At 47.2% G+C, this 27,733-nt stretch overlaps 1 protein-coding gene across 2 annotated transcripts; it reads left to right on the top strand.

Annotated features, from left to right (window-relative positions):
* Positions 1-5: 5 nt before the first annotated feature.
* Positions 6-27,733, top strand: cars (cysteinyl-tRNA synthetase). Of its 2 annotated transcripts, XM_023951268.1 has the most exons (23): positions 6-128; positions 3,155-3,385; positions 6,295-6,386; positions 7,859-7,947; positions 8,015-8,111; positions 8,777-8,875; positions 9,245-9,394; positions 11,040-11,180; positions 11,728-11,816; positions 11,891-12,012; positions 12,598-12,710; positions 12,900-13,028; positions 13,102-13,231; positions 16,469-16,572; positions 16,651-16,748; positions 17,352-17,541; positions 18,377-18,445; positions 18,739-18,820; positions 18,891-18,971; positions 19,539-19,606; positions 19,884-19,943; positions 22,761-22,844; positions 26,659-27,733. In XM_023951268.1, exons 1-23 carry the CDS (start codon positions 107-109, stop codon positions 26,821-26,823), a joined length of 2,505 nt encoding a protein of 834 aa, XP_023807036.1. In that variant the 5' UTR covers positions 6-106; the 3' UTR covers positions 26,824-27,733. The 2 variants fall into 2 exon arrangements, with proteins under 2 accessions (XP_023807036.1, XP_023807038.1); XM_023951270.1 differs by lacking the exon at positions 3,155-3,385.

Raw genomic sequence — 27,733 nt, 5'->3', positions numbered from 1 at the left:
TTAGCGTCCCCCTCGCTAACAGGTCCGCTTGCATTAGTTCCGGTTCCGTCTGCTTCCGGGCACGTTCTTGTTGCATCAGCATCTGCCGGTTAGCTCTGTGTTCATCATGTCGAGCTCAGGAGACTCAGGTAGGCGGTTTAGATCCTCTGACTGTCGGTTGGACATGAATTTATTACCAAATGTGTCCTAAAGATGCGATCATAAAGCGACCATGAAACCCGCGCGAGGGGTTAAGGAGCCGCGCTAGCTCAACCAACGACAACATGATGATCGAGCGGAATCAATGACAGCCGCACCGGGTCAAACCTGCTGATTTACCCGGGCTACACCTGCTGACTTACCCGGGCTACATCTGATGATTTGCCCGGGTTACACCTGATGGTTTACTCGGGTTACTTACACCTGCTAATTTACCCGGGTTAACCTGCTAATTTACTCGGATACACCTTTACCCGGGTTACAGTTACACCTGCTGATTTTTTCGGGTTGCACCTGATGGTTTACCCAAGTTAGACTTGCTGGTTTACTGTGTGTGTGTGTATGGGTGTGGGTGGGTGGGTGTGTGCGTGCGTGCGTGCGTGTGTGTACTCCCTTTTATATTTAGATGTTTTAATCAGATTTCTTGATGTAACTAACTGCGTTTATTTGCTTTTGCTTCTGCTTTTTAATATTAAAACAATAATTTATATCTAACAATGTTTATTAAATAATTGTATCCATTGAAGCAAAAGTTCTTTCAAACTGTTCAAACCATTATTGTGTTCAGGAACGTTCTCTCAGAGTTTCGGTGTTTGTCTTGGACCTCTAGAACCGACCCAGCTCTGGTTCTTCTGGTTCTGAGGTTGTAGCTTCCTGCGTTCCTCTCATGAGTTTCCTGTCAGACGGAGTCTTCTGGGAACAGGGTTCCCTCCAACTAGAGGCCGTCTCTATCGATTCATTCAGCAGTCGATTGGTCAACAATGATTGTTTTGTTTTTGACTCGAGGTGATAGTGCCGCTATCAGTCCTCTGAGGTTGGCGTCATGTATGGTACTGCTAAGGCTCGGCTTATGTCTACCTCAGGTACAGGTACCTTTACCTGTGCCTTACCTGTCCTTAGTAAGCCTGTACAGGTAAGCTCTATTCGAGCACAAAAAGCCAGAATTGGCTGTTCCTGATTCCTGCTCTGAATCCGTGTCTGAAGGTCCCATAGAAAAAATGTTTTTATGAACATGGGTTTAACTATTGCAGCTGGTGAACCCAGTGATCATTTCCCCTCCATCAGATTGCTGAACTGACTCGGGTTGTCGCGCCCCGATCCTGTCTTTAAATTCTTCAGGTCTCATTCCTTCTGGATCCCGTTAACTGTAAGTGTTGCAGACATCTCTGGCGTGCGCCGGCTCCTCCCGGTCTACAGTCAATGGTGCAGATCAGAATTTCGAGCTTCCGCGTCCTGAACGCCCTTCCGGTCGCGGGCTGTACATACAAACCGTCTGGCGCTTGTCCGATGTGAACAAACCAGCTGGAAGCGCCTTCATAAAACCGAACAGTGGACAGCTGAAGCCCCGCCCACAAGCACCGACTTTAGAGCTCGTCACCATCACTGCTGTTTTTGACTGAATCTTCTGCATTTCGGTTTCACACTGTTATCCAAACTAAGAATAAGACTTACAGTCCGCTTCAGTCATGCTGGGATCTGACGTCAAAGCGTGATGATGCCGTTTTTAACCATAACCAAAAAGCCTGTGGACATAGTTTCTGCAGAGCGGCAGGAGTTTATGAGAAAATCACCTCGGAGTTGTGGGCAGGATGCTGTGTATGGCTGTCCTCATTTCCCATCATCTCTGTGTTTACACTATTTTCCACTAGTTTACAGCCCTTCACCCCCCCAAGCTAACAAGAGTGGTGCAACAAAAAAGGGCGAGTGATATCTAAGCCAGTGTTTTTCAACCAGTGCGCCGTGAGAAATGACCCATTCACTGACCTAAAAACATTTCCATCTCCAGGATATCCGCTCTGTGTTCATCCAAACAGGCCCTGATAAAACACTGAGTAGTTAGGAATATGAAAGATCATAAAATACTTTTTTCTTTGTGTTTATTTGATTCTATTAAAGACATTTTGATAAGAATGACGGTACCGCGATTTAGCCGTAGCTTCAGCTGTTTTAGGAAAAGTCCCGCCCCTTTAACTGTCTCCACCAATCATTCTTGGAGGCTTAATCACATGTCATCAGTCTGACCAATCAGAAGTGGTTAAAGTCTTCACTTCCTTGTTCTGATTCTGCTCATAAAGTCTCTCAGTTCTAACAGAAATACCAGCTAAAGTTCGTCTTTAGCGGTGTAGCTTTCCACAGAATCCGGTGTCAGACCGTGGAACAAGAGAACAAAACCATGAAGCTCAGAGAAGAGAGTCTGTCTGACATCACTACATCTCCCATGATGCATTGGGTTAACGTGACAGCATCTCAGTGTACAATGAGTCGTCTTTGTTAAACGTCTTGAAACCATAACATACTCACATTAAACAGTTTTTAAATCTTCTAACTTAACTTTTATTCCATCTTTCAGAAAAAACATCTGCAGCTTCCAGCTTTTTCTGCCACAATTATCACAAAAATGCATGAGATCATGGAGGGACTGTAGATCAATACAGACTATGAGCTTTTCCTTTTTTTTCTTTGGATGCTGGTGTGCCGTGGGATTTTTGTCAAGATTAAAGTGTGCTGTGGCTCAAAAAAGGCTGAAAAACACTGATCTAAGCTAACCAGCCCTAAAGTTTAGATCCAGATTCCAGCTCAGATGAGGAAAACAAAGATGTAAAAGGATCTATTTGCCTGCAGGTGCGTGATTAAGTGGATCTTTAAAGTGTTTAGCAAAGATGAGATGCTGCCGCACTGTAACCACGGTAACCAGCTGTCCTGAGACCTGCAGCAGCAGCATCCCACCGTGAAAGAACTGCTTTACTAGGAAAAGTATGTTGAGCTCGTACCCGTGTCCTGAATCTCTGGGTCTTCGGATTATTGGGATCTGTTGGCCTTATAGACCCCCCCCCCCCCCCCATCTCCATGACAGGTGGGGGGGGTGCGTCCCGTCGCTCAGAGCGCCGTGTGTTTGGTGTGTGGGGAAGCGTGTTGCTCGTTGGTGTGTAACCGCCTGCGTCTGTGTTCTCTGCAGCTGTGGAGTTTGGCTCCTGGCTGCAGATCAGGGAGGAAGCTGCGCTGACAGCCGCCCTGAACGACTACCTCAGCGGTCGCAGCTACCTGGCGGGGTTCAGCCCCTCCCAAGCTGACCTGACAGCCTTTAGGCTCCTCCACAGGCCGCCCGAGCCGCAGCACGTCCACGCTCTGCGCTGGTACAGGCACATTCAGCTGCAGCCGGAGCTGAGCGCAGACGCAGACAGCAGCAGTGAGTAGACGGCTGCAGGCAGCAGCTGCGCAGGTGTGATTGGTGTGTGAGGCCAGCTGCCGTGGCGGCGGCGTCAGTGAAACCCGCTGTGTGAAGAGTCAGAGCGCGCACATGCTTCTTCACACAGTGCTGCTGCTGTGCACGTGTTGGATCTGCTGTGGAAGAGCATGAGTGTTTACCCACAATGCTTTGTTTGCTCCGCAGTCCCTCGTTCAGTGCTGGAGTTATGTTCTACAAACAACCCCAGAACCGTCATCTTTAGTTCTACAGTAACTGCAGACACTTCTGGAAACTCCTCACTACAAACTTTAGGCACAAACTCTTTCACCTCTCTCTCCGTTAAACTCTCAAAGGTCAAACCTTCATAGAAACACACGTCCAGTGCTACATAATAGAAACACCAAAGAGTGATTGATGTGACAAAACTGAGAGCATTCTGGACAGGAGACACAGCATGGAGGAGATTGATTGACATGTTCTACAGCCAATCAGGACCCAGATCACAATCTGCTATTAAAAAAACAAGAAACATGCACAATTGTGCCCAAAAATATCCTCGGAACAGCGAGGAAGATGAGCCCTGATAAAATGAGAACAGAAGTTACAGAAATCCTTTAAACTTCAAAGTGACAGACTATATCATTCTTTTCTCAAGCCTTACAGAGTAAACTATAGCCATACATATGGTCATGTATGACCTTTGGCACGCCTAAGAACATTTATTTATGAAATATCAGGTATTTTCACAGCTCTTTTTTTAACCTGCAAGTAAGACGACTCGATCTCTGAGGCTCCGCCTTTTTCTCCTTGTGGGTGCCGCCCATTGTATGACGTCATCCTAGAGGCGGCCTCAGCAACAAACAACTGAACTTTAGCAAAGATGGATGTTCATATTGATCATATGAATGAAAGCCTTTAGCCGATCACCGCTAGCTCCATTGAGAAAGTGGGCGTGTCTGTTAGCCTGGGGGCGGAGCTGGCAGTGCAGACTCTTCCTGGAAGGGGCGGTTCCTCACATTGTGACGTCACAATGTGAGGAACCGCTCGTTCTGGTGGACTGGAAGGGGCTGGTGCTCAGAGGGCAGGTTTTCAGTGAGGAATAAAGATTAAAAACACTGAAAAGCTCAAAAAGTTGGTTTAGCATGATGGAGACCCTTTAAAAGACAAGCTAAAAATGAGTATTCAGCTTTATTAAAGAATAGAAAATGAAATAAGACTGTGATAAGGAAGAATATCAGAACGAAAAACAACTTTTTTTTACTCCCACTCTGATATTTTTTAATCTACTTTAACAGCGTTCCAAGTGGTCTTTCAATGAGGATGATGCTATTGGTAAAAATGTTCTGTCGTTGTCTAGGACTGTTACTACAGAGCAGCTATTAGAAATTCACCTCTGAGCTGACTGTTGGTGTGGAGCAACCCCACCCCCCCTTCCCGTCCTTGTAACTAAGAGCTTTTGCCCCGTCCAGAGTATTTTCTACGTCACAAATACGATATTTTTCAAACTTTGTTCTTTTGTCCGCTAGAGGTTTACGACAATTTAAATAAAATATATATATACAAGTCCTCCATCATCAGAAAAATGCCACAAGAACATGAAAAAAACACAGTTTTCTGTTAACTGATGAATGGATTTTGACTTTTGGTTTTAGGCTGCATTCAGTAAGTCAGCCCCTCCCACAGCTGGGCCAGTCTTCCCAGAGTTTTGGCCTTAGCTGCATGTTGGTAGAGAGTGGCTTATCCCTCTGATCAGCTGCTTCTATCTACTCATCGGTACTGAATTGTTTCTCCGTTGGTATCAAACGTCATTTGAAAGCGAGTACCTTTACTTTGAAAAGGTACTTGGGATGTCTCCGTTCCCTGATTGTTGGCGTCCAGGCCTGACTCTGCGCTGCTCGCGGTCTGCGTTAGTAAAGAAGGCTGTCTGAGCCTCAACCTGTGAACATTTTCTAAAAAGATGAACACATTTTTAAATGTTTAGCAAAGATGGAGGAACGTTAACGTTTGGTTTGATGTCGGTTTCTCTGTCTGGTGAAAGCTCTGAAGGAAGACGTCCACCTGACTGACTGACCAGAGGAGCTCAGGCTTCAGAGATGAACCTCCAGAGGCTTTCAGACGTCAGCACTCCTATGAAAAGAACATGGATGTTCAGGCGTGTCCATGTTGTGTTTGTAGTGATGCAGGACGCAGTGACTGCAGGGTTAAAACGCTGAAGCCTGTTTGTGTTGATGCAAACACTGACTCAGTGACTATGATGGCATTTCTTTACTCAGAGCAGAGCATTTCATAAAATCTCTTTTGTTTTTTAGTCTTCTTCCAGGATAGACTGGAGTTTAGGTTGGTAGTTAAAGTCCTGACTGTAGATCAGAGTAATGGTTTCGTCTGAATTCCTTCCCTCCTCACTCTACAGAGCGTTCTCCATGTTCTAGTTTGTCTGAATCTACATTCTAAAATCCAGAGCCCTACAAATTTCCCAGAAGTCTCTGTGAAAAACCAGTGTGCATCCATGCTCACTAGATCAGTGATAGACCACAATGCATTGCGTCGGAACAATTTTTACCAAAAAATTGTATCTAAATGTATTTTTTTGATAAACCATCAACATTTCTATCAGCAGAAGACAGTGGATCATAAATAATCATCACAAAACGCTCATATTAATTAGATTTTAACTTCATGAATCAATGATGTCGGATCCACGTTAAAAAAAAGCAGTGAGTCTGAAAGAAATTCAGGGCCCTTCATCGTCCCGCTCTGTCTAGTTTTTAGTAGTTAGGGGTTATGGCGGGGATTCAGACACAGCCTGTGATCATCCCACAGATTAGCCTGCAGGTTTGGTTTCTACACAAAGTTCCTTTCATTTGAGGAACGTCTGGGGAAACTCATGCAGGTCATTTGTTCCATTTCAGCCAAAGGGAAGCGGCTCCAACCCTCCTGGTCTCCACCAGCAGGAGGCGATGTTCCCCAGCTTCGGCTCTACAACAGCCTGACCAGAACTAAGGTGGGTTTGCTGTCAGCTCCTGTTTGGACAGATGTACACAGGAAAAGGTCAGAGGGGCGGGGCCCTGGGCAAAGGGAGGCCGTCCCACACCGTTTGTGTAGTTAGAGAAGCTGTGAGATGTCATCACTCCATCATCACTCTGACCCAACTACGACACGACAGACGCTGATCCGGCTTTTCTCAGCTCAGAAGCATAGACTTGGAGGTCCTGACCAAACGAAACCGCTCTGCCAAAGGCCAAAGGTCGTAGCTTTAGGCAGACATCAGCAAACAACCCAAGAGGGGATTCAAAGCCGAGTCTTCCGTCTTCAGGCAGCATGATTTAGGATAGACTGGAAGACAAAGAGCCGTGGTCGCAGAACCCCGCCATGAAAGGACAAAGGGAGCAGTCCCCACGGCAGACTCTTTATTCTCAGATCCCTCCACAGAACGTGGTTCAGGACCTTCTCCAAGTCCACCAGTCTGGACCAGATTCCCAGGGTCTAGTTTCAGCTGAGCTGCGCGGTCCGGTTTAGATCGGTCCAGGTGAGCGTTTCCCCTCAGAGTTCGACCGTCACAGCGCAGGCGGGCTGAAGCTAACGATGGAGGTCATCAGCAGCTTTTGAGTCCACTTGGCTTTTGGTACGTCGTACATTCAAAGCGTTTGAAGGGCCTAATTTTCAGCCTGTAGGTGTTGAGTCAATCCTCACAAAACAACCCACAGCCGTATTTTGATCCGTTCACACACCCGTCAGTATTCCTCTACAAACCTGCTCTCTGAGCACCAGCCCCTCAGATCAACGTGCTTTCACATTGTGACATCACAAAGTGAGAACCGCCCCTTCCAGGAAGAGTCAGCAGCCCCGCCCCCAGGCTAACACACACTTTCTCCGTGGAGCTAGCGGTGATCGGCTAAGCGCTTTTGTGAGGATCCACAAAAGGTTTTCATGGGAGAAACGCAGACACGCTCTGAGGCCGACTCTAGGACGACATCATGAAATGGGCGGGACCCACACGGAGACAAAGGCGGAGCCTCAGAGATCGAGTCGTCTAACTTGGGGGTTTGAATTAGAGCTGTGAAAATGCCTCGTATTTCCTAAATAATGAGTTCTTTAGTGTGCTAAACATATAATCATACATATGGATGTAATCTACTCTGAAAGAAAAGCAGGATGTAGACCTTTAATGTTGTCTGGGAGAAGATTGCGGGCGGCGAGGATGAAGCCACCGCTTTCTTTAGTCAGAATGACCTTTAGCCAGTTAACAGGTTTCAACAGTAGCTCCGCCCTAACCGGTCCCTCCCATTTTTTTATGGACCAACAACCTACAGGGGTCCATCTTATAATGGTCAGAGTGGCCAGCGTTTCCATGACGGACATGCTGATGATGAAAGGCAGAGAAGGAGACGTGGTGACAGAAGATGACGTTCTCTGTTGACTGAATGTTCAGGAAGTTCATGTCAGAGTGACGCCTTTCCCTCCGCCCACTTCCAGGAGCCGTTTTTTCCTCAGAGAGGGACCAGAGTGACGTGGTACTGCTGTGGACCCACAGTGTACGACGCCTCACACATGGGACACGCCAGGTACCGCTGAGAGGACCCCCCCCAGGATGACTTCAGCCAATACTTGATCCTGATGCTTTCTCTGCAGGTCCTACATTTCCTTTGACATCCTCCGAAGGATCCTGAGGGACTACTTCAAGTACGACGTCTTCTACTGCATGAACATCACAGACATAGATGATAAAGTGAGTCCAGAAACAGAAAACGGCTTCTTTCAGCTACACTTCAAAGGATCTTCTGCTGTTTTTTCTCTCTGATCTTTGTTCTGAAGTATCTAACCAATAGGTATGTAGGTCTGAAAAACACAAATGCAGTTTGTTTAGTTACAACTTTGGCCAATTTCCCTGGATTTCCCCTGGTATTGTTATGAAAGCACTTTTAAAAAGCTGCTTGTTTGTGAATGAAATAACATTCAGATCTATTGGAAATGCTTTTATATGTTTAGTTCTGGAGTCCACATCATAGTTGGAGATGGTGCAGCTGTTCAGGAGAACATGTAGAGTTTTCATGTCATCATCGTTGGCCATCTTTTTTTTTATTGAGGGGGGGGGTCTTCACTTATCTTCCTGTCATCTATCAGCTGGAACTGGAGGCAGAAAACGTTGAGGATGGAAAACTGAGGAGGAGATTTTCAGTATTTATTGTTAAAGTGGTGTTCATGTCTTGTTGCTGAAGTTCACCAGGAAGTTGACAGAAAAACGTTTGAAAAAGTCCGGTTAGATGAACGCGTCTGCTGAAAAACAGGTCAAGAGAGGCGTGGTGGCTGCTGCTGCTGCTGTCAATCATCCTGTCTTTGTTTTTTATGATATGTTTAAAAAGTCTGCCCCTCCCCTCTCCTCTCCTCCGTCAGATCATCAGAAGGGCCCGACAGAACCACCTGCTGGACCAGTACCAGGAGAAGAGACCGGCTGCAGCTCAGATCCTGCAGGACGTCCTCAGTGCCAGGGGGGTGAGTCCCAGCCGCCTGAGGCGTTCAAACATCCGCTCGGTCTCATTTTCACAGTCAATATTTCTAATGCCTGAGTTTAAAAAGGAAGAACTTAATGTATGGATTGATACCTTCAGAAACTCTAGAAAAGTGAACACCTTAGCTTTAAACCGCCAACAGGAGCTGCTTCTTCTAGATCAGGAAGGATCTCAGAAGTAGATTTCTTCACATTTCCTCCATCTGTGATTGTTAAGAAGAACAAACGTAGCTTTACCAAGACAGCTGACCTCCTCCGTCACGGTGAAGATGGAGGAAAATGACGGCGGATCAGCCTGCTGTGACCTCCAGGTTCTGCTCAGACCCTCTGAATGCCTCCCTGGTTCTCTTCAGCCCTTTCAGGACAAACTGGCTTCCACCACGGATCCAGATAAGAAGCAGATGCTGGAGCGGCTGGACGCCGCCGTGGCCACAGGCCTGCAGCCGCTGCAGGCGGCCGTGGACCGCGGCGCTGCAGACGGCGAGCTGCGGCCGCTGGCTCAGGTGAGGATGTCTGATCGCTGTGCTTCTGCCCCTCAGGTGTCATATGACAGGTAGGGGGCAGAATGTGGACGCCTCTTCTGATTGGCTGGATCAGGTGTCAGTGAAACAGCAGAGTCCGTTTTGGGGTTGGTCCGTTTGTGAGGGAAAATCGATGCCCTCCCTCCCAAAGCGATGGCAGGGCTCTCACCAAACCAAACCGTGGTCAAGGACTGACCTTCTGTCATCATGGCAGTCCAGACACCAATGAGCGCCGCGAGCGGCGTCGAATGACGGCTGATGAGTGAGGTTTTATGTTTCCCACTGACTTTGTTGCAGCTACTTTGGGGCACATCTTTATCCTCTGTGAGGCCGATTTCTCACCTGGCTAAACATGGGTTGCCTGGCCTGAGGCGTGTTTTTCCCCCACACGCATGTTTGGTGGATTTTGGGAAATGTTTTGGAACTCCATGAGAGATTTTAAAGACCCCTCCATCCATTCTTGGATGGTTTCTCCCACTGTGATGTCATCAGTTTGTCATTCACCCTGTCTGGAGCTACGCGGCGCTCATCGGGGGGAGTTTTTGGGTTTATGGCGGGGGTCAAATAATCGCTCAAAGGTGCGTTAGAAAGGAGGATCGTGGTGAAACTGTAAAGCCAGGTCAGTCAGAGCTGTTACAGAAAAGCAAAAACACATTTTTGATGGAATTCCTTTTTGTAAATCGGGCTGATTTTGCTTTTTCACTTCTTTTATATTTTCTTCTTCTTTTTCCTCCTTTGTGTGTTTTTCTGCCTCATTGTGATGCTTCCAGCCATCTCTGTTGAGTCACTGCAGGAATGCATTTGTCTACCTCCGAACACTTTGCTTCACCTGTGCAGCTTCACCTGTCGGGATTTACACAGGCTTTTATTTTGAAGGAAATGCAATCCTCCAGTTCAGATTAATAAAGTGGTCTGTCAGTAGGACTGAAAATACAGTCTCCAGGGCACCTACAGCTGGTTTTTCATGCCCCCCACAGGTTATTAAGGTCAGAGGTCATACTGTAGGTGAAGCAACACAAAGTTGTTGGTTTTTATTGACACACATGACACTCACACGCTGCTTTCTGAATAAATGTCAACCACAACCACAGTCCATCCAGGAGGAAGCCTACACGGACCAGAAGGTTCAGTTTGTACCATATATTTAAAAAAATAAGCTTTTTCTCTCTTTGAGAGGATAGAAGGTTCATTTCCGGAATAGTTTTAAAGTAGATATTGTGGTAGTCGTGGTATTTCAGGACAAAGTCACTAGTGGAGCTTCTGTGTCTGATTTGAATTGAAGGCTGACCACTATTGTAGTTTGATCAGCTGAGGAACCAGGTTTGCTTAAACAAAAAGGACGGTTTTACAGTTTCTGGACGTCCACAGCCAATCAGGTGCTCCGGATCGTTTGGGCTCCAATCTGCACACAAACATAGGAGTGGAAGAAAAGGAGAGACAGAACCCCCCCCCCCCCCCCCCCCCCCCACACACACACACACACACACTGCAGCAGAGAACTGAGAAAACAGGAAAACACTCCAAAACTACCAACAACACAATAATACGGCCACAACCCTAACAGACACACAACAGTCAGGATCAGCCGTGCATTGTGGGTCTGATTGTGTCTGAATATGTCTCTAAGGCGCTGCTGGAGAACTCCAAGGATCTGCTGGCTGAGTGGTTGGACCAACAGTTTGGAAGTCAGATCACGGATAATTCCATCTTCTCCAGCCTTCCTAAATACTGGGAGGGGGAGTATCATAGAGACATGGAGGCCCTGAACGTAAGCAGCATTTATCACCTTTCAGCCAAACGGAGACCCCTGATGTTCTGCAGATGTTCTGCTGATGCTCTGCTGATGCTCTGCTGATGCTCTGCAGAGCATCTGCAGATGTTCTGCTGATGTTCTGCTGATGCTCTGCTGATGCTCTGCAGAGCATCTGCAGATGTTCTGCTGATGTTCTGCTGATGTTCTGCAGATGTTCTGCTGATGCTCTGCAGATGCTCTGCAGATGCTCTGCAGAGCATCTGCAGATGTTCTGCTGATGCTCTGCTGATGCTCTGCAGATGCTCTGCAGATGTTCTGCTGATGTTCTGCTGATGTTCTGCAGATGCTCTGCAGATGTTCTGCAGATGTTCTGCTGATGTTCTGCAGATGTTCTGCTGATGCTCTGCTGATGCTCTGCAGATGCTCTGCAGATGCTCTGCAGATGCTCTGCAGATGCTCTGCAGATGTTCTGCTGATGTTCTGCAGATGCTCTGCAGATGTTCTGCTGATGTTCTGCTGATGTTCTGCTGATGCTCCTCTGACGTTCCTCTGTGTCCTCCAGGTTCTCCCTCCAGATGTCCTGACGCGTGTCAGCGAATACGTCCCTGAGATTGTGGAGTTTGTAAAGACCATCGTCTCCAACGGTTACGGGTCAGGAGGAACCCTCCTTGTCTTTCTCAGCTTCTCCAGCAGTTTCTGGAGGTCTGCCTATGTGGTGTTTGCAGGTACGAGTCCAACGGTTCCGTTTACTTCGACACCGCCAAGTTTGAAGCGAGTCCCCAACACTCGTACGGCAAACTGGTTCCAGAGGCAGTGGGCGATCAGAAAGCTCTACAGGAGGGAGAAGGTACGTCTGCGTTTGGCTGCCGTCTCTGAGTTCTTCAGAGGCAGAGGATCCAAACGGAAAGAGGCAACATTTTAGCTTCTCCCGGTAGGATCTTCTCTAGCTCAGGCGGTTAAGCAGGTCAGCCAATGATCGAAGGATCGGCGGCTCGATCCCCGCTCATTCTGCCCCGGGGCAGCTGTGGTACATCAGTAGTTACCATCTCCAAGAATGAATGAAGGACGGACAGACTGGAAGAGCTCTGGAAAAGAGCAGATAAATCCAATCCATCATTATTAATTATTATTATTCTGAAAAATGACCAGCACGTTCTATACCAGTGAGTACTCAGCAGTGAGGGGGGGCAGCGCCTTCAGGGTTCCGTTTTATGCTCTTGCTCTTGCTAACCGCCTTTGTTTGTGTTTGTTTGTGTACAATCTTAAAAACAAAATCCTCCAAGTGTTCTAACTTTAGGAAAGTAAGACACGTTTTCTCAAACCAAGGTTTTTTGACCTTTGAAATTCTTTCTATTGTTTGTATTTTTCTTGCATGACAGAAAGTAAGCCCTGATTCTGGTCCTAAGATGGTTTCTGTCCGTCGTGTCCTCAGGCGACCTGAGCGTCTCTGCAGACCGGCTCACTGAGAAGAAGTCTCAGAACGACTTTGCTCTGTGGAAAGCCTCCAAACCCGGGGAGCCGTCCTGGGACTCTCCGTGGGGAAAGGTGAGCTGTCCTGCTGGACTCAGGCCGGACCGGGACCACTGCTACTTTGTAAAGTTCTGACGGTCTGGTCCCTCTGGTGTTTCTTCTAGTCTGATGTTCTTTCACTGGCTGGTTGAATGCTTGTAGAATCTGTGCATGTTTGTTGATTAATGATGGTTTAGTGGAATGAAGGAACCGTTTTTGGATCAGGGCCGTCCAGGCTGGCACATCGAGTGCTCGGCCATGGCCGGGTCCATTCTGGGCGAGTCCATGGACATCCACGGCGGCGGGTTTGACCTGCGCTTCCCTCATCACGACAATGAGCTGGCTCAGTCCGAGGTCAGATTCCCTCCCGTCATGCTGCCGGTTTTACAGAGCGACAGACGCTGATCGCCCGGTCCGTCCTCCACAGGCCTTCTTTGAGAACGACCACTGGGTGCGCTACTTCCTGCACACGGGTCACCTGACCATCGCAGGATGCAAGATGTCCAAGTCTCTGAAGAACTTCATCACAATAAAGGACGCGTTAGCCAAGAACACAGGTGAGTGGGAGCGCCGTCCTCTCACAGACCGCCATGACCACTGACTGAGCGCCGCGGTGGCAGCGACTGGTTCAAAGATGGTTCTGCAACCTGTTCAGCCTCATCAACCCAAACAAAGAGATAAACGTCCTTCAGGTTTTCACAGCTGGTCGTTTAAAATCTTCCAGTGGTCTAAATGCAGAAGTTCAGACTCTCTGGTGCCTCAGCTGTCAGACAGAGAAATGTTTATGAGCCCAGCAAAGAACAGTGGATGCAGAGCTCAACGCTGCGATCCTGAACCTTCATGTCTTTCTGTCCACAAAGTGTACGTCAGGATTTTTGAATGTTGAACATCTCCATCCAGTGTCACGTCTGATCCACCGCTGCACGCCGCGCTCCGCTAAAGCATTTCTGCTGCAGAACCTCAGTAACCACAGAAGCTGCAGATCCTCCTCGTGAAGGATCCAGCGGATGCTCCTCATGAAGGATCCAGCGGATCCTACTCTTGAAGGATCCAGCTGATCCTCCTCATGAATGATCCAGCGGATCCTCCTTTTGAAGGATCCAGCGGATCCTCCTCATGAAGGATCCAGCGGATCCTCCTCTTGAAGGATCCAGCGGATCCTCCTCTTGAAGGATCCAGCGGATGCTCCTCATGAAGGATCCAGCGGATGCTCCTCATGAAGGATCCAGCGGATCCTACTCTTGAAGGATCCAGCTGATCCTCCTCATGAATGATCCAGCAGATCCTCCTTTTGAAGGATCCAGCGGATCCTCCTCATGAAGGATCCAGCGGATCCTCCTCTTGAAGGATCCAGCGGATGCTCCTCATGAAGGATCCAGCGGATGCTCCTCATGAAGGATCCAGCGGATCCTACTCTTGAAGGATCCAGCTGATCCTCCTCATGAAGGATCCAGCTGATCCTCCTCTTGAAGGATCCAGGGGATCCTCCTCATGAAGGATCCAGGGGATCCTCCTCATGAAGGATCCAGCGGATCCTCCTCATGAAGGATCCAGCGGATCCTCCTCATGAAGGATCCAGCTGATCCTCCTCATGAAGGATCCAGCGGATCCTCCTCTTGAATGATCCAGCGGATGCTCCTCATGAAGGATCCAGCGGATCCTCCTCATGAAGGATCCAGCGGATCCTCCTCATGAAGGATCCAGCTGATCCTCCTCATGAAGGATCCAGCGGATCCTCCTCTTGAAGGATCCAGCGGATGCTCCTCATGAAGGATCCAGCGGATGCTCCTCATGAAGGATCCAGCGGATCCTACTCTTGAAGGATCCAGCTGATCCTCCTCATGAAGGATCCAGCTGATCCTCCTCATGAAGGATCCAGCGGATCCTACTCTTGAAGGATCCAGCTGATCCTCCTCATGAATGATCCAGCAGATCCTCCTCTTGACGGATCCAGCGGATCCTCCTCATGAAGGATCCAGCGGATCCTCCTCATGAAGGATCCAGCGGATCCTCCTCATGAAGGATCCAGCGGATCCTCATCATGAAAGATCCAGCGGATCCTCATCATGAAGGATCCAGCGGATCCTCCTCTTGAAGGATCCAGCGGATGCTCCTCATGAAGGATCCAGCGGATGCTCCTCATGAAGGATCCAGCGGATCCTACTCTTGAAGGATCCAGCTGATCCTCCTCATGAAGGATCCAGCTGATCCTCCTCATGAAGGATCCAGGGGATCCTCCTCATGAAGGATCCAGCTGATCCTCCTCATGAAGGATCCAGCGGATCCTCATGAAGGATCCAGCGGATCCTCATCATGAAGGATCCAGCTGATCCTCCTCATGAATGATCCAGCGGATCCTCTTCTTGAATGATCCAGTGGATGCTCCTCATGATCGATCCAGCGGATCCTCCTCATGAAGGATCCAGCTGATCCTCCTCATGAAGGATCCAGCGGATCCTCCTCTTGAAGGATCCAGCGGATGCTCCTCATGAAGGATCCAGCGGATCCTACTCTTGAAGGATCCAGCTGATCCTCTTCATGAAGGATCCAGCTGATCCTCCTCATGAAGGATCCAGCGGATCCTACTCTTGAAGGATCCAGCTGATCCTCCTCATGAATGATCCAGCAGATCCTCCTCTTGAAGGATCCAGCGGATCCTCCTCATGAAGGATCCAGCGGATCCTCTTCATGAAGGATCCAGCGGATCCTCCTCATGAAGGATCCAGCGGATCCTCATCATGAAAGATCCAGCGGATCCTCATCATGAAGGATCCAGCGGATCCTCCTCATGAAGGATCCAGCGGATCCTCCTCTTGAAGGATCCTCCTTTTAAAGGATCCACTCTCAGCACCTGATCAAGTGTCTTTTAGAGCCTCCGTGTCCCTTCAGCCTCATGAACTTCACAGCATGGAGGACCGTCTTCCCTCGTTACATGACGCTTCATGGAGTCATATTTATGCCACTACGTTGCACACAAAACCTTTGAATTTGCACATTTTTTATTTTTGCCTTCAAAAACATTTTTTAATTTTTTGCTTTAAAAAAAGAAAAATCAAAGATGGGAATAAAACAAGATGAGACACAACGCCTGCGAGAAACCTTTGTTTTTGCAAACGCACAAAACATTTTCTCAAAAGCAAAAAAAATAAATTTGAAAGCAAATATTTAATATTTTCATGTACAACTTAGACGGTTTTGTGTGCAGCGTGTTGACATCAATATCACTCCGTAACGGTTCTCCTTTGGCGGTCTCGCTGTTTCATTCATTTTTTAGGAGTACATTGCGTGCCCCCCCCCCTTCAGTGCATTGTGTTCTGCGTCCTGATTGGCTGTTGACCGTGTCAATCAGTCTCCTGTACAGAATCTGTTCAGTTTAGCCACATTTCCATAAATCTTTGATCATGATGAGTGACGGTTTGAACTTTGAGAGAAAAGTGTGAAAATGTTCCTGTTTGTCTGAGAAAAGTGGAAAAGTGTTTAGGCAGGAGTTTTCCCGCCTTAAAACATCTGTAATCCTACTTCAGGAGTTTTAATGTAACTCCTGGCCTCAACAACAGAAGGAGAAATGAAAGGACGTTTCTTTAATTAGCAAATGGGCGGGACTAACCCCTCTGTCAGTTATTTGCACATGCACCGAAATGTCATGACACATGTCAATCAAAAGACCACGCCCCCATTCTAACCCTCATACTTCAGCTGTCTGGCGCCTTGGAACAGGGTGGTGCTGGGACCCCCTACCTGCTACCTTTACGTGATCCGGCTCCAGTTCATGAAGTGTTGCTGTCTCCCTGCAGCTCGTCAGCTCCGGCTGGCTTTTCTGATGCATTCCTGGAAAGACACCCTGGACTACTCGTCCAACACCATGGAGTCGGCCATCCAGTACGAGAAGTTCATGAACGTAGGTGGCGTCACTCCCAGCATACGGTCTAGCCGGTTGGACCAACCGCTGAGTGTCTTTTCCTTTCCCAACCGTCAGGAGTTCTTCCTGAACGTGAAAGACATCCTCCGCGCTCCGACCGACCTCACGGGGCGCTTTGAGAAGTGGGAGGCAGCAGAGGTGGAGCTCAACAACAGGTTTGGAAAAATGAGCAAACGTTCCTCAAGCAACTGCATAGAATCGGTTTCCAACCTCCAAATAATCAGAAAGATTGATCCATTGTTTTATTTGCTAAATAAGACAAAGCACACATTTGAACATGAAAAGAACTTGTGTCTGTTGAATGAAGTGTCAGGGCAGATGAACTCTGACCTCACCTGCAGAATAAACTGGATCCACCATAATGACTACAGTTTTAGCTCCACCCCCTTTAGCAATGTTCCAAAACAAAAGGCATTTAGGGAGTTTCCAATTGATTTTGGGTGGAATACTTGAAGCAATTGTCGTGTAGATTTACCCAAACATAAAAAAATACTTTTAATGTTGTTGTTAAAAAAAATTTGGATCTAATGATCGACTGATGAACGTTCTCTGCTTTTGCCTGATATTACATTATAGCAGGGGTCTGCAGGGGTCTGCAACTTTCTACACTAAAAGAGTACAGTTTTGTACTGTAGGTTGTAGAAAAATACGCTTATGATTTAACGCCATTAAGACATGAACATACTAAATAAATGACTGTTTTGGTGGAAAACCTTTCATAGAAACAATAAATGTGACTTCTTTCCGTGCCGCTGCAGCTTCTGCAGCAGGAAGGCCGCCGTCCACCAGGCTCTGTGCGACAACGTGGACACCCGCAGCGCCATGGAGGAGATGAGGGTGCTGGTCGGTCACAGCAACAGCTACATCGCCGGCAGGAAGGCCGCCAAGCTAAGGCCCAACCGCACACTGCTGGAGAGCATCGCCGCCTACCTCACCAGCATGCTGAGGGTGAGCCGCTGTGACATCACTGACCACAAGATCTGTGCATGGGAACCAGGGAAATGAGCCAAAAAGGGGTTTTCCTTTCATTTTCACTTTCATCACTTTATCCGGAGTTTACATCACAAACACCATCAATGGTTTCAATGCGCCGTACGGGGGAGTGGCCCGTACCGGCAAAGTGGCCCGTACGGGTGAGGTGACCCGTACGGGTGAGGTGGCCCATACGGGGGAGTGACCTGTACGGGGGAGTGACCCGTACGGGGGAGTGACCCGTACGGGGGAGTGACCCGTACGGGGGAGTGACTGCAGGTTTTTGGGATGCCTTATCCATCATCACAGAAAGGTGCACCTGCATCTCAAAGAGAGTGGATGTGTGTCTTGCAGGTTCCTTGAGGCTCGCACGGCCACCTTTAGGAATGTCATGATATTGGAACGTACCATTGTTGTGCGTGTGGTTCGTGTATTGTGAAGTATTTGTAAGCCCTATGGAAGTTACACGTCGGGGTGACGTCGTACGGCGTCCATACGCCACTCTTATTAAGGTGCGAATTCTGGCTCCTTACTGACGGAGTGTGATGCATTAGTGCACATAGTAACCCCACAGGACGTGCACATAAACTAGACTCTGATTTCTAACAGTCGGGCTGCAGAAAGGAGCGTGCACGTGTCACGTGAACAGCCCTAACTGGCGTCCTGCTCAGGCTGCAGGATGTGGGGGTTGAAAAGAAAATGCGTCTCAGCCAAAGTGTTGTTTTAGTGTTGACTACTTTCCTCCTGCACAGTAGACGTGTCTTCTGTTGGAGGGTTTCCCCTGAAACATGGCTTTGTTTGCTTCTTGTAGGTTTTCGGTGCTATTGAAGGATCTGAGCCCATCGGGTTTCCTGTTGGAGGACAGGCTCAAAGTGTGGATGTAAGTCGATGTTATTTTCTGATTCTGCTGGACTCTTTGAAGAAAAACTCTTGAAAATTCTTCCTTTTTGCTGTCAACATTTGTTAAATGTTTCAGTTTTAGGAAATATTTTAGCCATATTTAGTTTTTCAGCTTCTTCCTTTATTGTCCTTATGTGGCAGGAAATACTGTTTTCCTGCTCCTATAAGTCAGATCTGGATCTTTCTGGATGGCCCAAACGGTTCTGAACCACATCAGTTTAAATAACCGTTTGTGCCGATCACACTGCAGAACGTTTTCTCTGATCTCTGCAGCTGGAAGGCGCGGTGATGCCGTACCTCACCGTTCTGTCGGACTTTAGAGAAAAGGTCCGGAAAATCGCCCGGGAACAGAAAGGCAGGAGATCTTCACTCAAACAAAGGTTCTGGTTGCATTGTATTTGGGTCTAATTGGATCTGTGTTTCAGTAACCCAGCTGCTGCAGCTCTGTGACGTTGTCCGGGACGACACGCTACCAGAACTGGGGGTCCGACTGGAGGATCACGAAGGTAACGCCGTTTTTACTTGAGTATTGGTTGAAATTGGTTATAATAATTTTAATTCTTAAATACTTTTAAAGTTTGCATTTTTGAAAACATATTAGTTCTACGTTAGAAGAAGACCAAGAACAAAGAAGTCATCCCAGTAAGTTACTTTCAGTTTAGAAGAAAATGTCTGAAGTCATCAAAGGAAATACGGCTTTAAGGAGGTTGAGGAGAAACGAACAGCAGCTGGTGGATGTTCTTAAACCCCCGTGGGACGCGCTTCCTTGTGTAACCCAATTCCACAAAACATTGGGGCAGCGTGGACGCCCCTGGATCACTGTGGAAACGTGGACGCCGCTGGGGCAGCTGGAACACTGCAAACAATCCGAGGGCCGATCACTTATGTTTAATCCATAAAAGTGTCATCCTTATTGCTCAGGTTTTATTCACAAGAGTTTGAGCAAAAACGTGTATTTTAAAAATATGGCATGGGAGTCGTGAAGGTGAAAAGAACAGTTCAGTTTTACGTTGAAATGATGTCGGTCAGGTGAAGTGATGTACAAACCATGAGGAAGTTCTTTGTGTTTTCAGGTCTCCCCACTGTGGTGAAGCTGGTGGATAGAGAGACATTATTGAAAGAGAGAGAGGAGAAGAAAAAGGTAGGATGTTATGTGGGATGGTTATCTATCCCAGATAAAGTCCAGTTTTCAATGTTGCTAAATACATTGTGTTGATGTTCCACCTGATTTCAGTGACATTGGCAAATTATTGACTTAATATAAATGAAAACAAAGAGTGGAGGTGTGGATGTTGAACCAAAGCTTTATGGGAGCTTTAAAAACCATAAGCAGACATTTGTCATTAAAAGCCACTAGAAAAAGAACAAACACAAGTTTTCCTGTCCCATAACTTCTGCCTTTAACCGTTTTGCAACAGCTGGAAGAAGAAAAGAAAAAGAAAAAAGAAGAAGCTGCCCGGAAGAAACAGGAGCAGGAGGTTGGTGTGAAGCGAGCAAATGTTGGTGTGAAGCAAGTGTGCGAATTAATGTTGGTGTGAAGCGAGTTTGCGATTAAATGTTGCGGTGAATCGAGTGAATGTGGGTGTGAAGCGAGTGTGCGATTAGATGTCGGTGTGAAGCGAGTGTGCGATTAGATGTTGGTGTGAAGCAAGTGTGCGAATTAATGTTGGTGTGAAGCGAGTGTGCGATTAAATGTTGGGGTGAAGCGAGTGTGCGATTAAATGTTGCGGTGAATCGAGTGAATGTGGGTGTGAAGCGAGTGTGCGATTAAATGTCGGTGTGAAGCGAGTGTGCGATTAAATGTTGGGGTGAAGCGAGTGAATGTGGGTGTGAAGCGAGTGTGCGATTAAATGTCGGTGTGAAGCGAGTGTGCGATTAGATGTCGGTGTGAAGCGAGTGTGCGATTAGATGTTGGTGTGAAGCAAGTGTGCGAATTAATGTTGGTGTGAAGCGAGTGTGCGAATTAATGTTGGTGTGAAGCGAGTGTGCGATTAAATGTTGGGGTGAAGCGAGTGTGCGATTAAATGTTGCGGTGAATCGAGTGAATGTGGGTGTGAAGCGAGTGTGCGATTAGATGTTGGTGTGAAGCGAGTGTGCGAATTAATGTTGGTGTGAAGCGAGTGTGCGAATTAATGTTGGTGTGAAGCGAGTGTGCGATTAAATGTTGGGGTGAAGCGAGTGTGCGATTAAATGTTGCGGTGAATCGAGTGAATGTGGGTGTGAAGCGAGTGTGCGATTAAATGTTGGGGTGAAGCGAGTGAATGTGGGTGTGAAGCGAGTGTGCGATTAGATGTCGGTGTGAAGCGAGTGTGCGATTAAATGTTGGGGTGAAGCGAGTGTGCGATTAAATGTTGCGGTGAATCGAGTGAATGTGGGTGTGAAGTGAGTGTGCGATTAGATGTCGGTGTGAAGCGAGTGTGCGATTAAATGTTGGGGTGAAGCGAGTGAATGTGGGTGTGAAGCGAGTGTGCAATTAGATGTCAGCGTGAAGCGAGTGTGCGATTAGATGTCGGCGTGAAGCGAATGTGCGCTTAAAGGTTGCTGTGAAGCGAGCGTGCGATTAAAGGTTGCTGTGAAGCGAGTGTGCGCTTAAAGGTTGCTGTGAAGCGAATGTGCGCTTAAAGGTTGCTGTGAAGCGAGCATGCGATTAAAGGTTGCTGTGAAGCGAGTGTGCGCTTAAAGGTTGCTGTGAAGCGAGCGTGCGATTAGATGGCGGCGTGGAGCGAGCGTGCGATTAGATGTTGTGAAGCGAGCTTGCGATTAAATGTTGTTGTGAAGCGAGTGTGCGCTTAAAGGTTGCTGTGAAGCGAGCGTACGATTAGATGTCGGCGTGAAGCGAGCGTGCCAGTAGATGTTGTGAAGCGAGAGGCGCTTAAATGTTGTGAAGCCGGCAATTGTTTGTATGTATCGAGTGTGTTTAATTGTTTGTATGTATCGAGTGTGTTTAATTGTTTGTGTTTAGCGAGTGTGCGTTTAATTGTTTGTGTGAAGCGAGTGTGCGATTAGATGTTGGTGTGAAGCAAGTGTGCGAATTAATGTTGGTGTGAAGCGAGTGTGCGATTAAATGTTGGGGTGAAGCGAGTGTGCGATTAAATGTTGCGGTGAATCGAGTGGGTGTGAAGCGAGTGTGCGATTAAATGTCGGTGTGAAGCGAGTGTGCGATTAAATGTTGGGGTGAAGCGAGTGAATGTGGGTGTGAAGCGAGTGTGCGATTAGATGTCGGTGTGAAGCGAGTGTGCGATTAGATGTCGGTGTGAAGCGAGTGTGCGATTAGATGTCGGTGTGAAGCGAGTGTGCGATTAGATGTTGGTGTGAAGCGAGTGTGCGAATTAATGTTGGTGTGAAGCGAGTGTGCGAATTAATGTTGGTGTGAAGCGAGTGTGCGATTAAATGTTGGGGTGAAGCGAGTGTGCGATTAAATGTTGCGGTGAATCGAGTGAATGTGGGTGTGAAGCGAGTGTGCGATTAGATGTCGGTGTGAAGCGAGTGTGCGATTAAATGTTGGGGTGAAGCGAGTGAATGTGGGTGTGAAGCGAGTGTGCGATTAGATGTCGGTGTGAAGCGAGTGTGCGATTAAATGTTGGGGTGAAGCGAGTGTGCGATTAAATGTTGCGGTGAATCGAGTGAATGTGGGTGTGAAGTGAGTGTGCGATTAGATGTCGGTGTGAAGCGAGTGTGCGATTAAATGTTGGGGTGAAGCGAGTGAATGTGGGTGTGAAGCGAGTGTGCAATTAGATGTCAGCGTGAAGCGAGTGTGCGATTAGATGTCGGCGTGAAGCGAATGTGCGCTTAAAGGTTGCTGTGAAGCGAGCGTGCGATTAAAGGTTGCTGTGAAGCGAGTGTGCGCTTAAAGGTTGCTGTGAAGCGAATGTGCGCTTAAAGGTTGCTGTGAAGCGAGCATGCGATTAAAGGTTGCTGTGAAGCGAGTGTGCGCTTAAAGGTTGCTGTGAAGCGAGCGTGCGATTAGATGGCGGCGTGGAGCGAGCGTGCGATTAGATGTTGTGAAGCGAGCTTGCGATTAAATGTTGTTGTGAAGCGAGTGTGCGCTTAAAGGTTGCTGTGAAGCGAGCGTACGATTAGATGTCGGCGTGAAGCGAGCGTGCCAGTAGATGTTGTGAAGCGAGAGGCGCTTAAATGTTGTGAAGCCGGCAATTGTTTGTATGTATCGAGTGTGTTTAATTGTTTGTATGTATCGAGTGTGTTTAATTGTTTGTGTTTAGCGAGTGTGCGTTTAATTGTTTGTGTGTAGCGAGTGTGCGACACTGAGCCTCCGTAACCTGTGCTTCTCTGTCCAGATGGCCAAACTAGCCAAGATGAAGATCCCTCCATGCGACATGTTCCGCTCTGAAACCGACAAATACTCTCAATTTGATCAAACTGTACGTTCTTCCAAGCCTAAAATTGTTTGAATAGTTTTGATGTTCACCACCAAACTTGTCATTTAAATTCACGGTTTTCAATGTCGTACATTTGAATTCACTTTTAACATGCAATTTGCCCATTTGAACATCATTAGCTTTAAAGACTTTAACAATTAGCAGTTATTAATTTTAACTTGTCACATACGTCAGCATTTCATTTTTTTTTTATTATTCACACATATTTCCGTGCGAGCAGCAATAAAAGAGATGGAAATTCACCTTGGCCACACGTAACACGTGCAGCTAAGATGCACATTGCTGCATCGCCCGCACGTGTTATAAGTGCGTGTCACGCTCCTTGCTGTGTGAAACGTGTTCTCCTCTTTGATCTGCCGTGGAGGAACGGTGAGCCGCACTCAGGACATATTTGGGGGTTGAACATAACTGGAGCCGTAATCCTAACCTTAAGCTTTCCTCTGGTTCCATGCAGAAAAAGTTCAGCTCTGGCTGCACATACTTAGAAAATGACATCTTTACATATACCATGACATCTGGGATCGACATTAGCGTGTAACTTGCTTACACACAAACTACAATCTAGCAGTCGTCATATTACACGCTAGCTCATTAACTTTTGTCTTTCACATTTAAAGACATCCACTTCTAGATGGTACATGCTAACAATCACTCATTTTTACCTCAGTAGCCTATATCCTAATTTCTAAATATGTTACATGCTAAGTTTAAATTTATTTTAGTGTGTTAGAAAGTCATTAAGTTTTAACTTGTTGCCTCTTAACAAGCTAACAGTTACTGACCTGCATATGTGACACGGCAACAGTTACTGACCTGCCCATGTAACACGCCAACAGTTACTGACCCACAAATGTAACACACCAACAGTTACTGACCTGCATATGTAACACGCCAACAGTTACTGACCTGCATATGTAACACGCCAGCAGTTACTGACCTACATATGTAACACGCCAACAGTTACTGACCTGCACATGTAACAGGCCAACAGTTACTGACCTTCTCATGTAACATGCCAACAGTTACTGACCTGCTCATGTAACACGCCAACAGTTACTGACCTGCAGATGTAACACGCCAACAGTTACTGATCTGCATATGTAACACGCCAACAGTTACTGACCTGCACATGTAACATGCCAACCGTTACTGACCTGCACATGTAACATGCCAACAGTTACTGACCTGCACATGTAACACGCCAACAGTTACTGACCTGCTCATGTAACATGCCAACAGTTACTGTTCTGGTCATGTAACATGCAAACAGTTACTGACCTGCTCATGTAACACGCCAACATCTACTGACCTGCATATGTAACACGCCAACAGTAACTGACCTGCACATGTAACACGCCAACAGTTACTGACCTGCTCATGTAACACGCCAACAGTTACTGACCTGCATATGTAACACGCCAACAGTTACTGACCTGCTCATGTAACACGCCAACAGTTACTGATCTGGTCATGTAACATGCAAACAGTTACTGACCTGCTCATGTAACACGCCAACATCTACTGACCTGCATATGTAACACGCCAACAGTAACTGACCTGCACATGTAACACGCCAACAGTTACTGACCTGCTCATGTAACACGCCAACAGTTACTGACCTGCATATGTAACACGCCAACAGTTAATGACCTGCTCATGTAACATGCCAACAGTTACTGACCTGCATATGTAACACGCCAACAGTTACTGACCTGCAGATGTAACACGCCAACAGTTACTGACCTGCACATGTAACACGCCAACAGTTACTGACCTGCACATGTAACACGCCAACAGTTACTGACCTGCTCATGTAACACGCCAACAGTTACTGACCTGCACATGTAACACGCCAACAGTTACTGACCTGCTCATGTAACACGCCAACAGTTACTGACCTGCACATGTAACACGCCAACAGTTACTGACCTGCTCATGTAACACGCCAACAGTTACTGACCTGCACATGTAACACGCCAACAGTTACTGACCTGCACATGTAACACGCCAACAGTTACTGACCTGCTCATGTAACACGCCAACAGTTACTGACCTGCACATGTAACACGCCAACAGTTACTGACCTGCTCATGTAACACGCCAACAGTTACTGACCTGCACATGTAACACGCCAACAGTTACTGACCTGCACATGTAACACGCCAACAGTTACTGACCTGCTCATGTAACACGCCAACAGTTACTGACCTTCTCATGTAACATGCCAACAGTTACTGACCTGCTCATGTAACACGCCAACAGTTACTGACCTGCAGATGTAACACGCCAACAGTTACTGACCTGCACATGTAACACGCCAACAGTTACTGACCTGCACATGTAACACGCCAACAGTTACTGACCTGCTCATGTAACACGCCAACATCTACTGACCTGCATATGTAACACGCCAACAGTTACTGACCTGCTCATGTAACACGCCAACAGTTACTGATCTGGTCATGTAACATGCAAACAGTTACTGACCTGCTCATGTAACACGCCAACATCTACTGACCTGCATATGTAACACGCCAACAGTAACTGACCTGCACATGTAACACGCCAACAGTTACTGACCTGCTCATGTAACAAGCCAACAGTTACTGACCTGCATATGTAACACGCCAACAGTTAATGACCTGCTCATGTAACATGCCAACAGTTACTGACCTGCATATGTAACACGCCAACAGTTACTGACCTGCAGATGTAACACGCCAACAGTTACTGACCTGCACATGTAACACGCCAACAGTTACTGACCTGCACATGTAACACGCCAACAGTTACTGACCTGCTCATGTAACACGCCAACAGTTACTGACCTGCACATGTAACACGCCAACAGTTACTGACCTGCTCATGTAACACGCCAACAGTTACTGACCTGCACATGTAACACGCCAACAGTTACTGACCTGCACATGTAACACGCCAACAGTTACTGACCTGCTCATGTAACACGCCAACAGTTACTGACCTGCACATGTAACACGCCAACAGTTACTGACCTGCTCATGTAACACGCCAACAGTTACTGACCTGCTCATGTAACACGCCAACAGTTACTGACCTGCTCATGTAACACGCCAACAGTTACTGACCCGCAGATGTAACACACCAACAGTTACTGACCTGCTCATGTAACATGCCAACAGTAACTGACCTTCACATGTAACACGCAAACAGTTGGTACCAAGTATCTGGATCGTCACCATGACAGACAACGGCCAGTAAGATAGACCCTCCAGATACTTCCCCAGGAGTCTGCCTTGCGGGGCTTCAGGCCAATGTCCCCCCATGGTCCTTAATACCTTATATGGTCGTCTTCACCAAATGGTGTCTTCTTCTGCTCCTGCCAGCCAGATCCTTTACAGCTTTGTTTTTCAGTGGAAATGACTGAATTGGTCCTTGAAACTCTCCCTAACTGGTTTTGTCTGGCTTGCAGCTCCTTGGATTCAATAAGTGGGTTAATTGAAGCCACATGTATTACACAATAAGTTAATAACCTTATAAAAGTACAAAAAGCCTTTATGTAGGATAACAAACCCTTCATTCAACATGTGAGCTGCTAACATGGAATTTACATGTGAAATACTAATTGATATTAACATATTACATGCTAGGTTGAATGAGCTGTAATTGGTTCCCTGTTTCAGGTGCATTGTCTCCATGTAACATGCTAGCTTTGACCTTAACATGACACATGCAGTTAGTTCTAAATGCCACATGGACCACTTTTATCGTGTATTAAGTTACTAGTCCTGGTGACTGGGCTTGTTTTTGTCTGCAGGGTTTTCCTACGCATGACGCTGAAGGGAAAGAGCTGAGCAAAGGACAAGCCAAAAAGCTGCGGAAGCTGTTTGAGGCTCAGGAAAAGCTGCACAGCGAGTATCTTCAGAGGATCCAGAACGGCGGACTGTCTGCCTTCCACACTGCACCAACAGCCACAGAATAAATGTTGGTAGATGTTGCTGCATCTGTGGGTTGGTTTGGATCTGGTCTTTCCAGGGTTTTCGCGGTGACTTTTTTTAAATGGAGAAAAAAATCTGGAATGGAGGAGAAACTCTTCTCAACCTTTTCTGCATCCCATGGGCCAGAACTCCTACTCTTCTCTTTCTTCATTGCAGCTGTCTGATGACATGAGACGTTCTGCAGCAGGAAGTAGCTTCCACCTTTGATTTCAGCCCTACGTAGCTCAGCTTTGTTGTTTGAAGATGTGCCGGTTCTTCTGCATCAGTTCAGAGGCGGGAGGAGCCGGGCTGCTCTTCCAACTTCCCATAATAACCGACTGATTATTTTCCATCATCAGGTGGCCAACAGGTTTTGTTCCATTCACTTCTTCTCATTGTTGAAATGTTGAAGGTTAGACTGAATGAAAGTGTCAGGCAGTAGGACCCAGAGGCTTCCTCCTGGTGATGTCACTCTGACATTTTCCATGTGCTTGCATCCTTTAATCCATTCCTTTATTTCTATGAAGATGTTGTAAACTTTGCATTGAAAGATCAAACTCCGTTCCTGAACACTTTGATGCCTCCAGCTGGTCAGAAATGTCCAGACGACATGTTTCTGTTTTCATGGAGGATTTTTAAGCTTCTGTTTCTATCCGGACATTTTACTGGAATTCCTCTAGCATCCTGCCGTCCAGGTTTGATGCGTTTAGACGGCTGCAGCTCTTTGGAACGTCTTCCCATGATGGGATGCCATCACTGAGGAGCAGCCCCTCGACCGTCAGAGGTTCCTCCGGAGCCGCCGGCGTCCACCAATGAAGTTAGCTGTGATGCCAGGGACTCCTCATAAGTGAATAATTGATGCTTCAAGGGAAGTTTGGCAGCATTTGAAACAATAAAGAGAAGGTTTTAAACATG

The sequence above is a fragment of the Oryzias latipes genome, chromosome 3 (assembly GCF_002234675.1).
Source record: "Oryzias latipes chromosome 3, ASM223467v1".
NCBI lineage: Eukaryota > Metazoa > Chordata > Actinopteri > Beloniformes > Adrianichthyidae > Oryzias > Oryzias latipes.
Note: the sequence above shows the minus strand (reverse complement) of the source record. Positions and strands in the feature narration are given on the sequence as shown.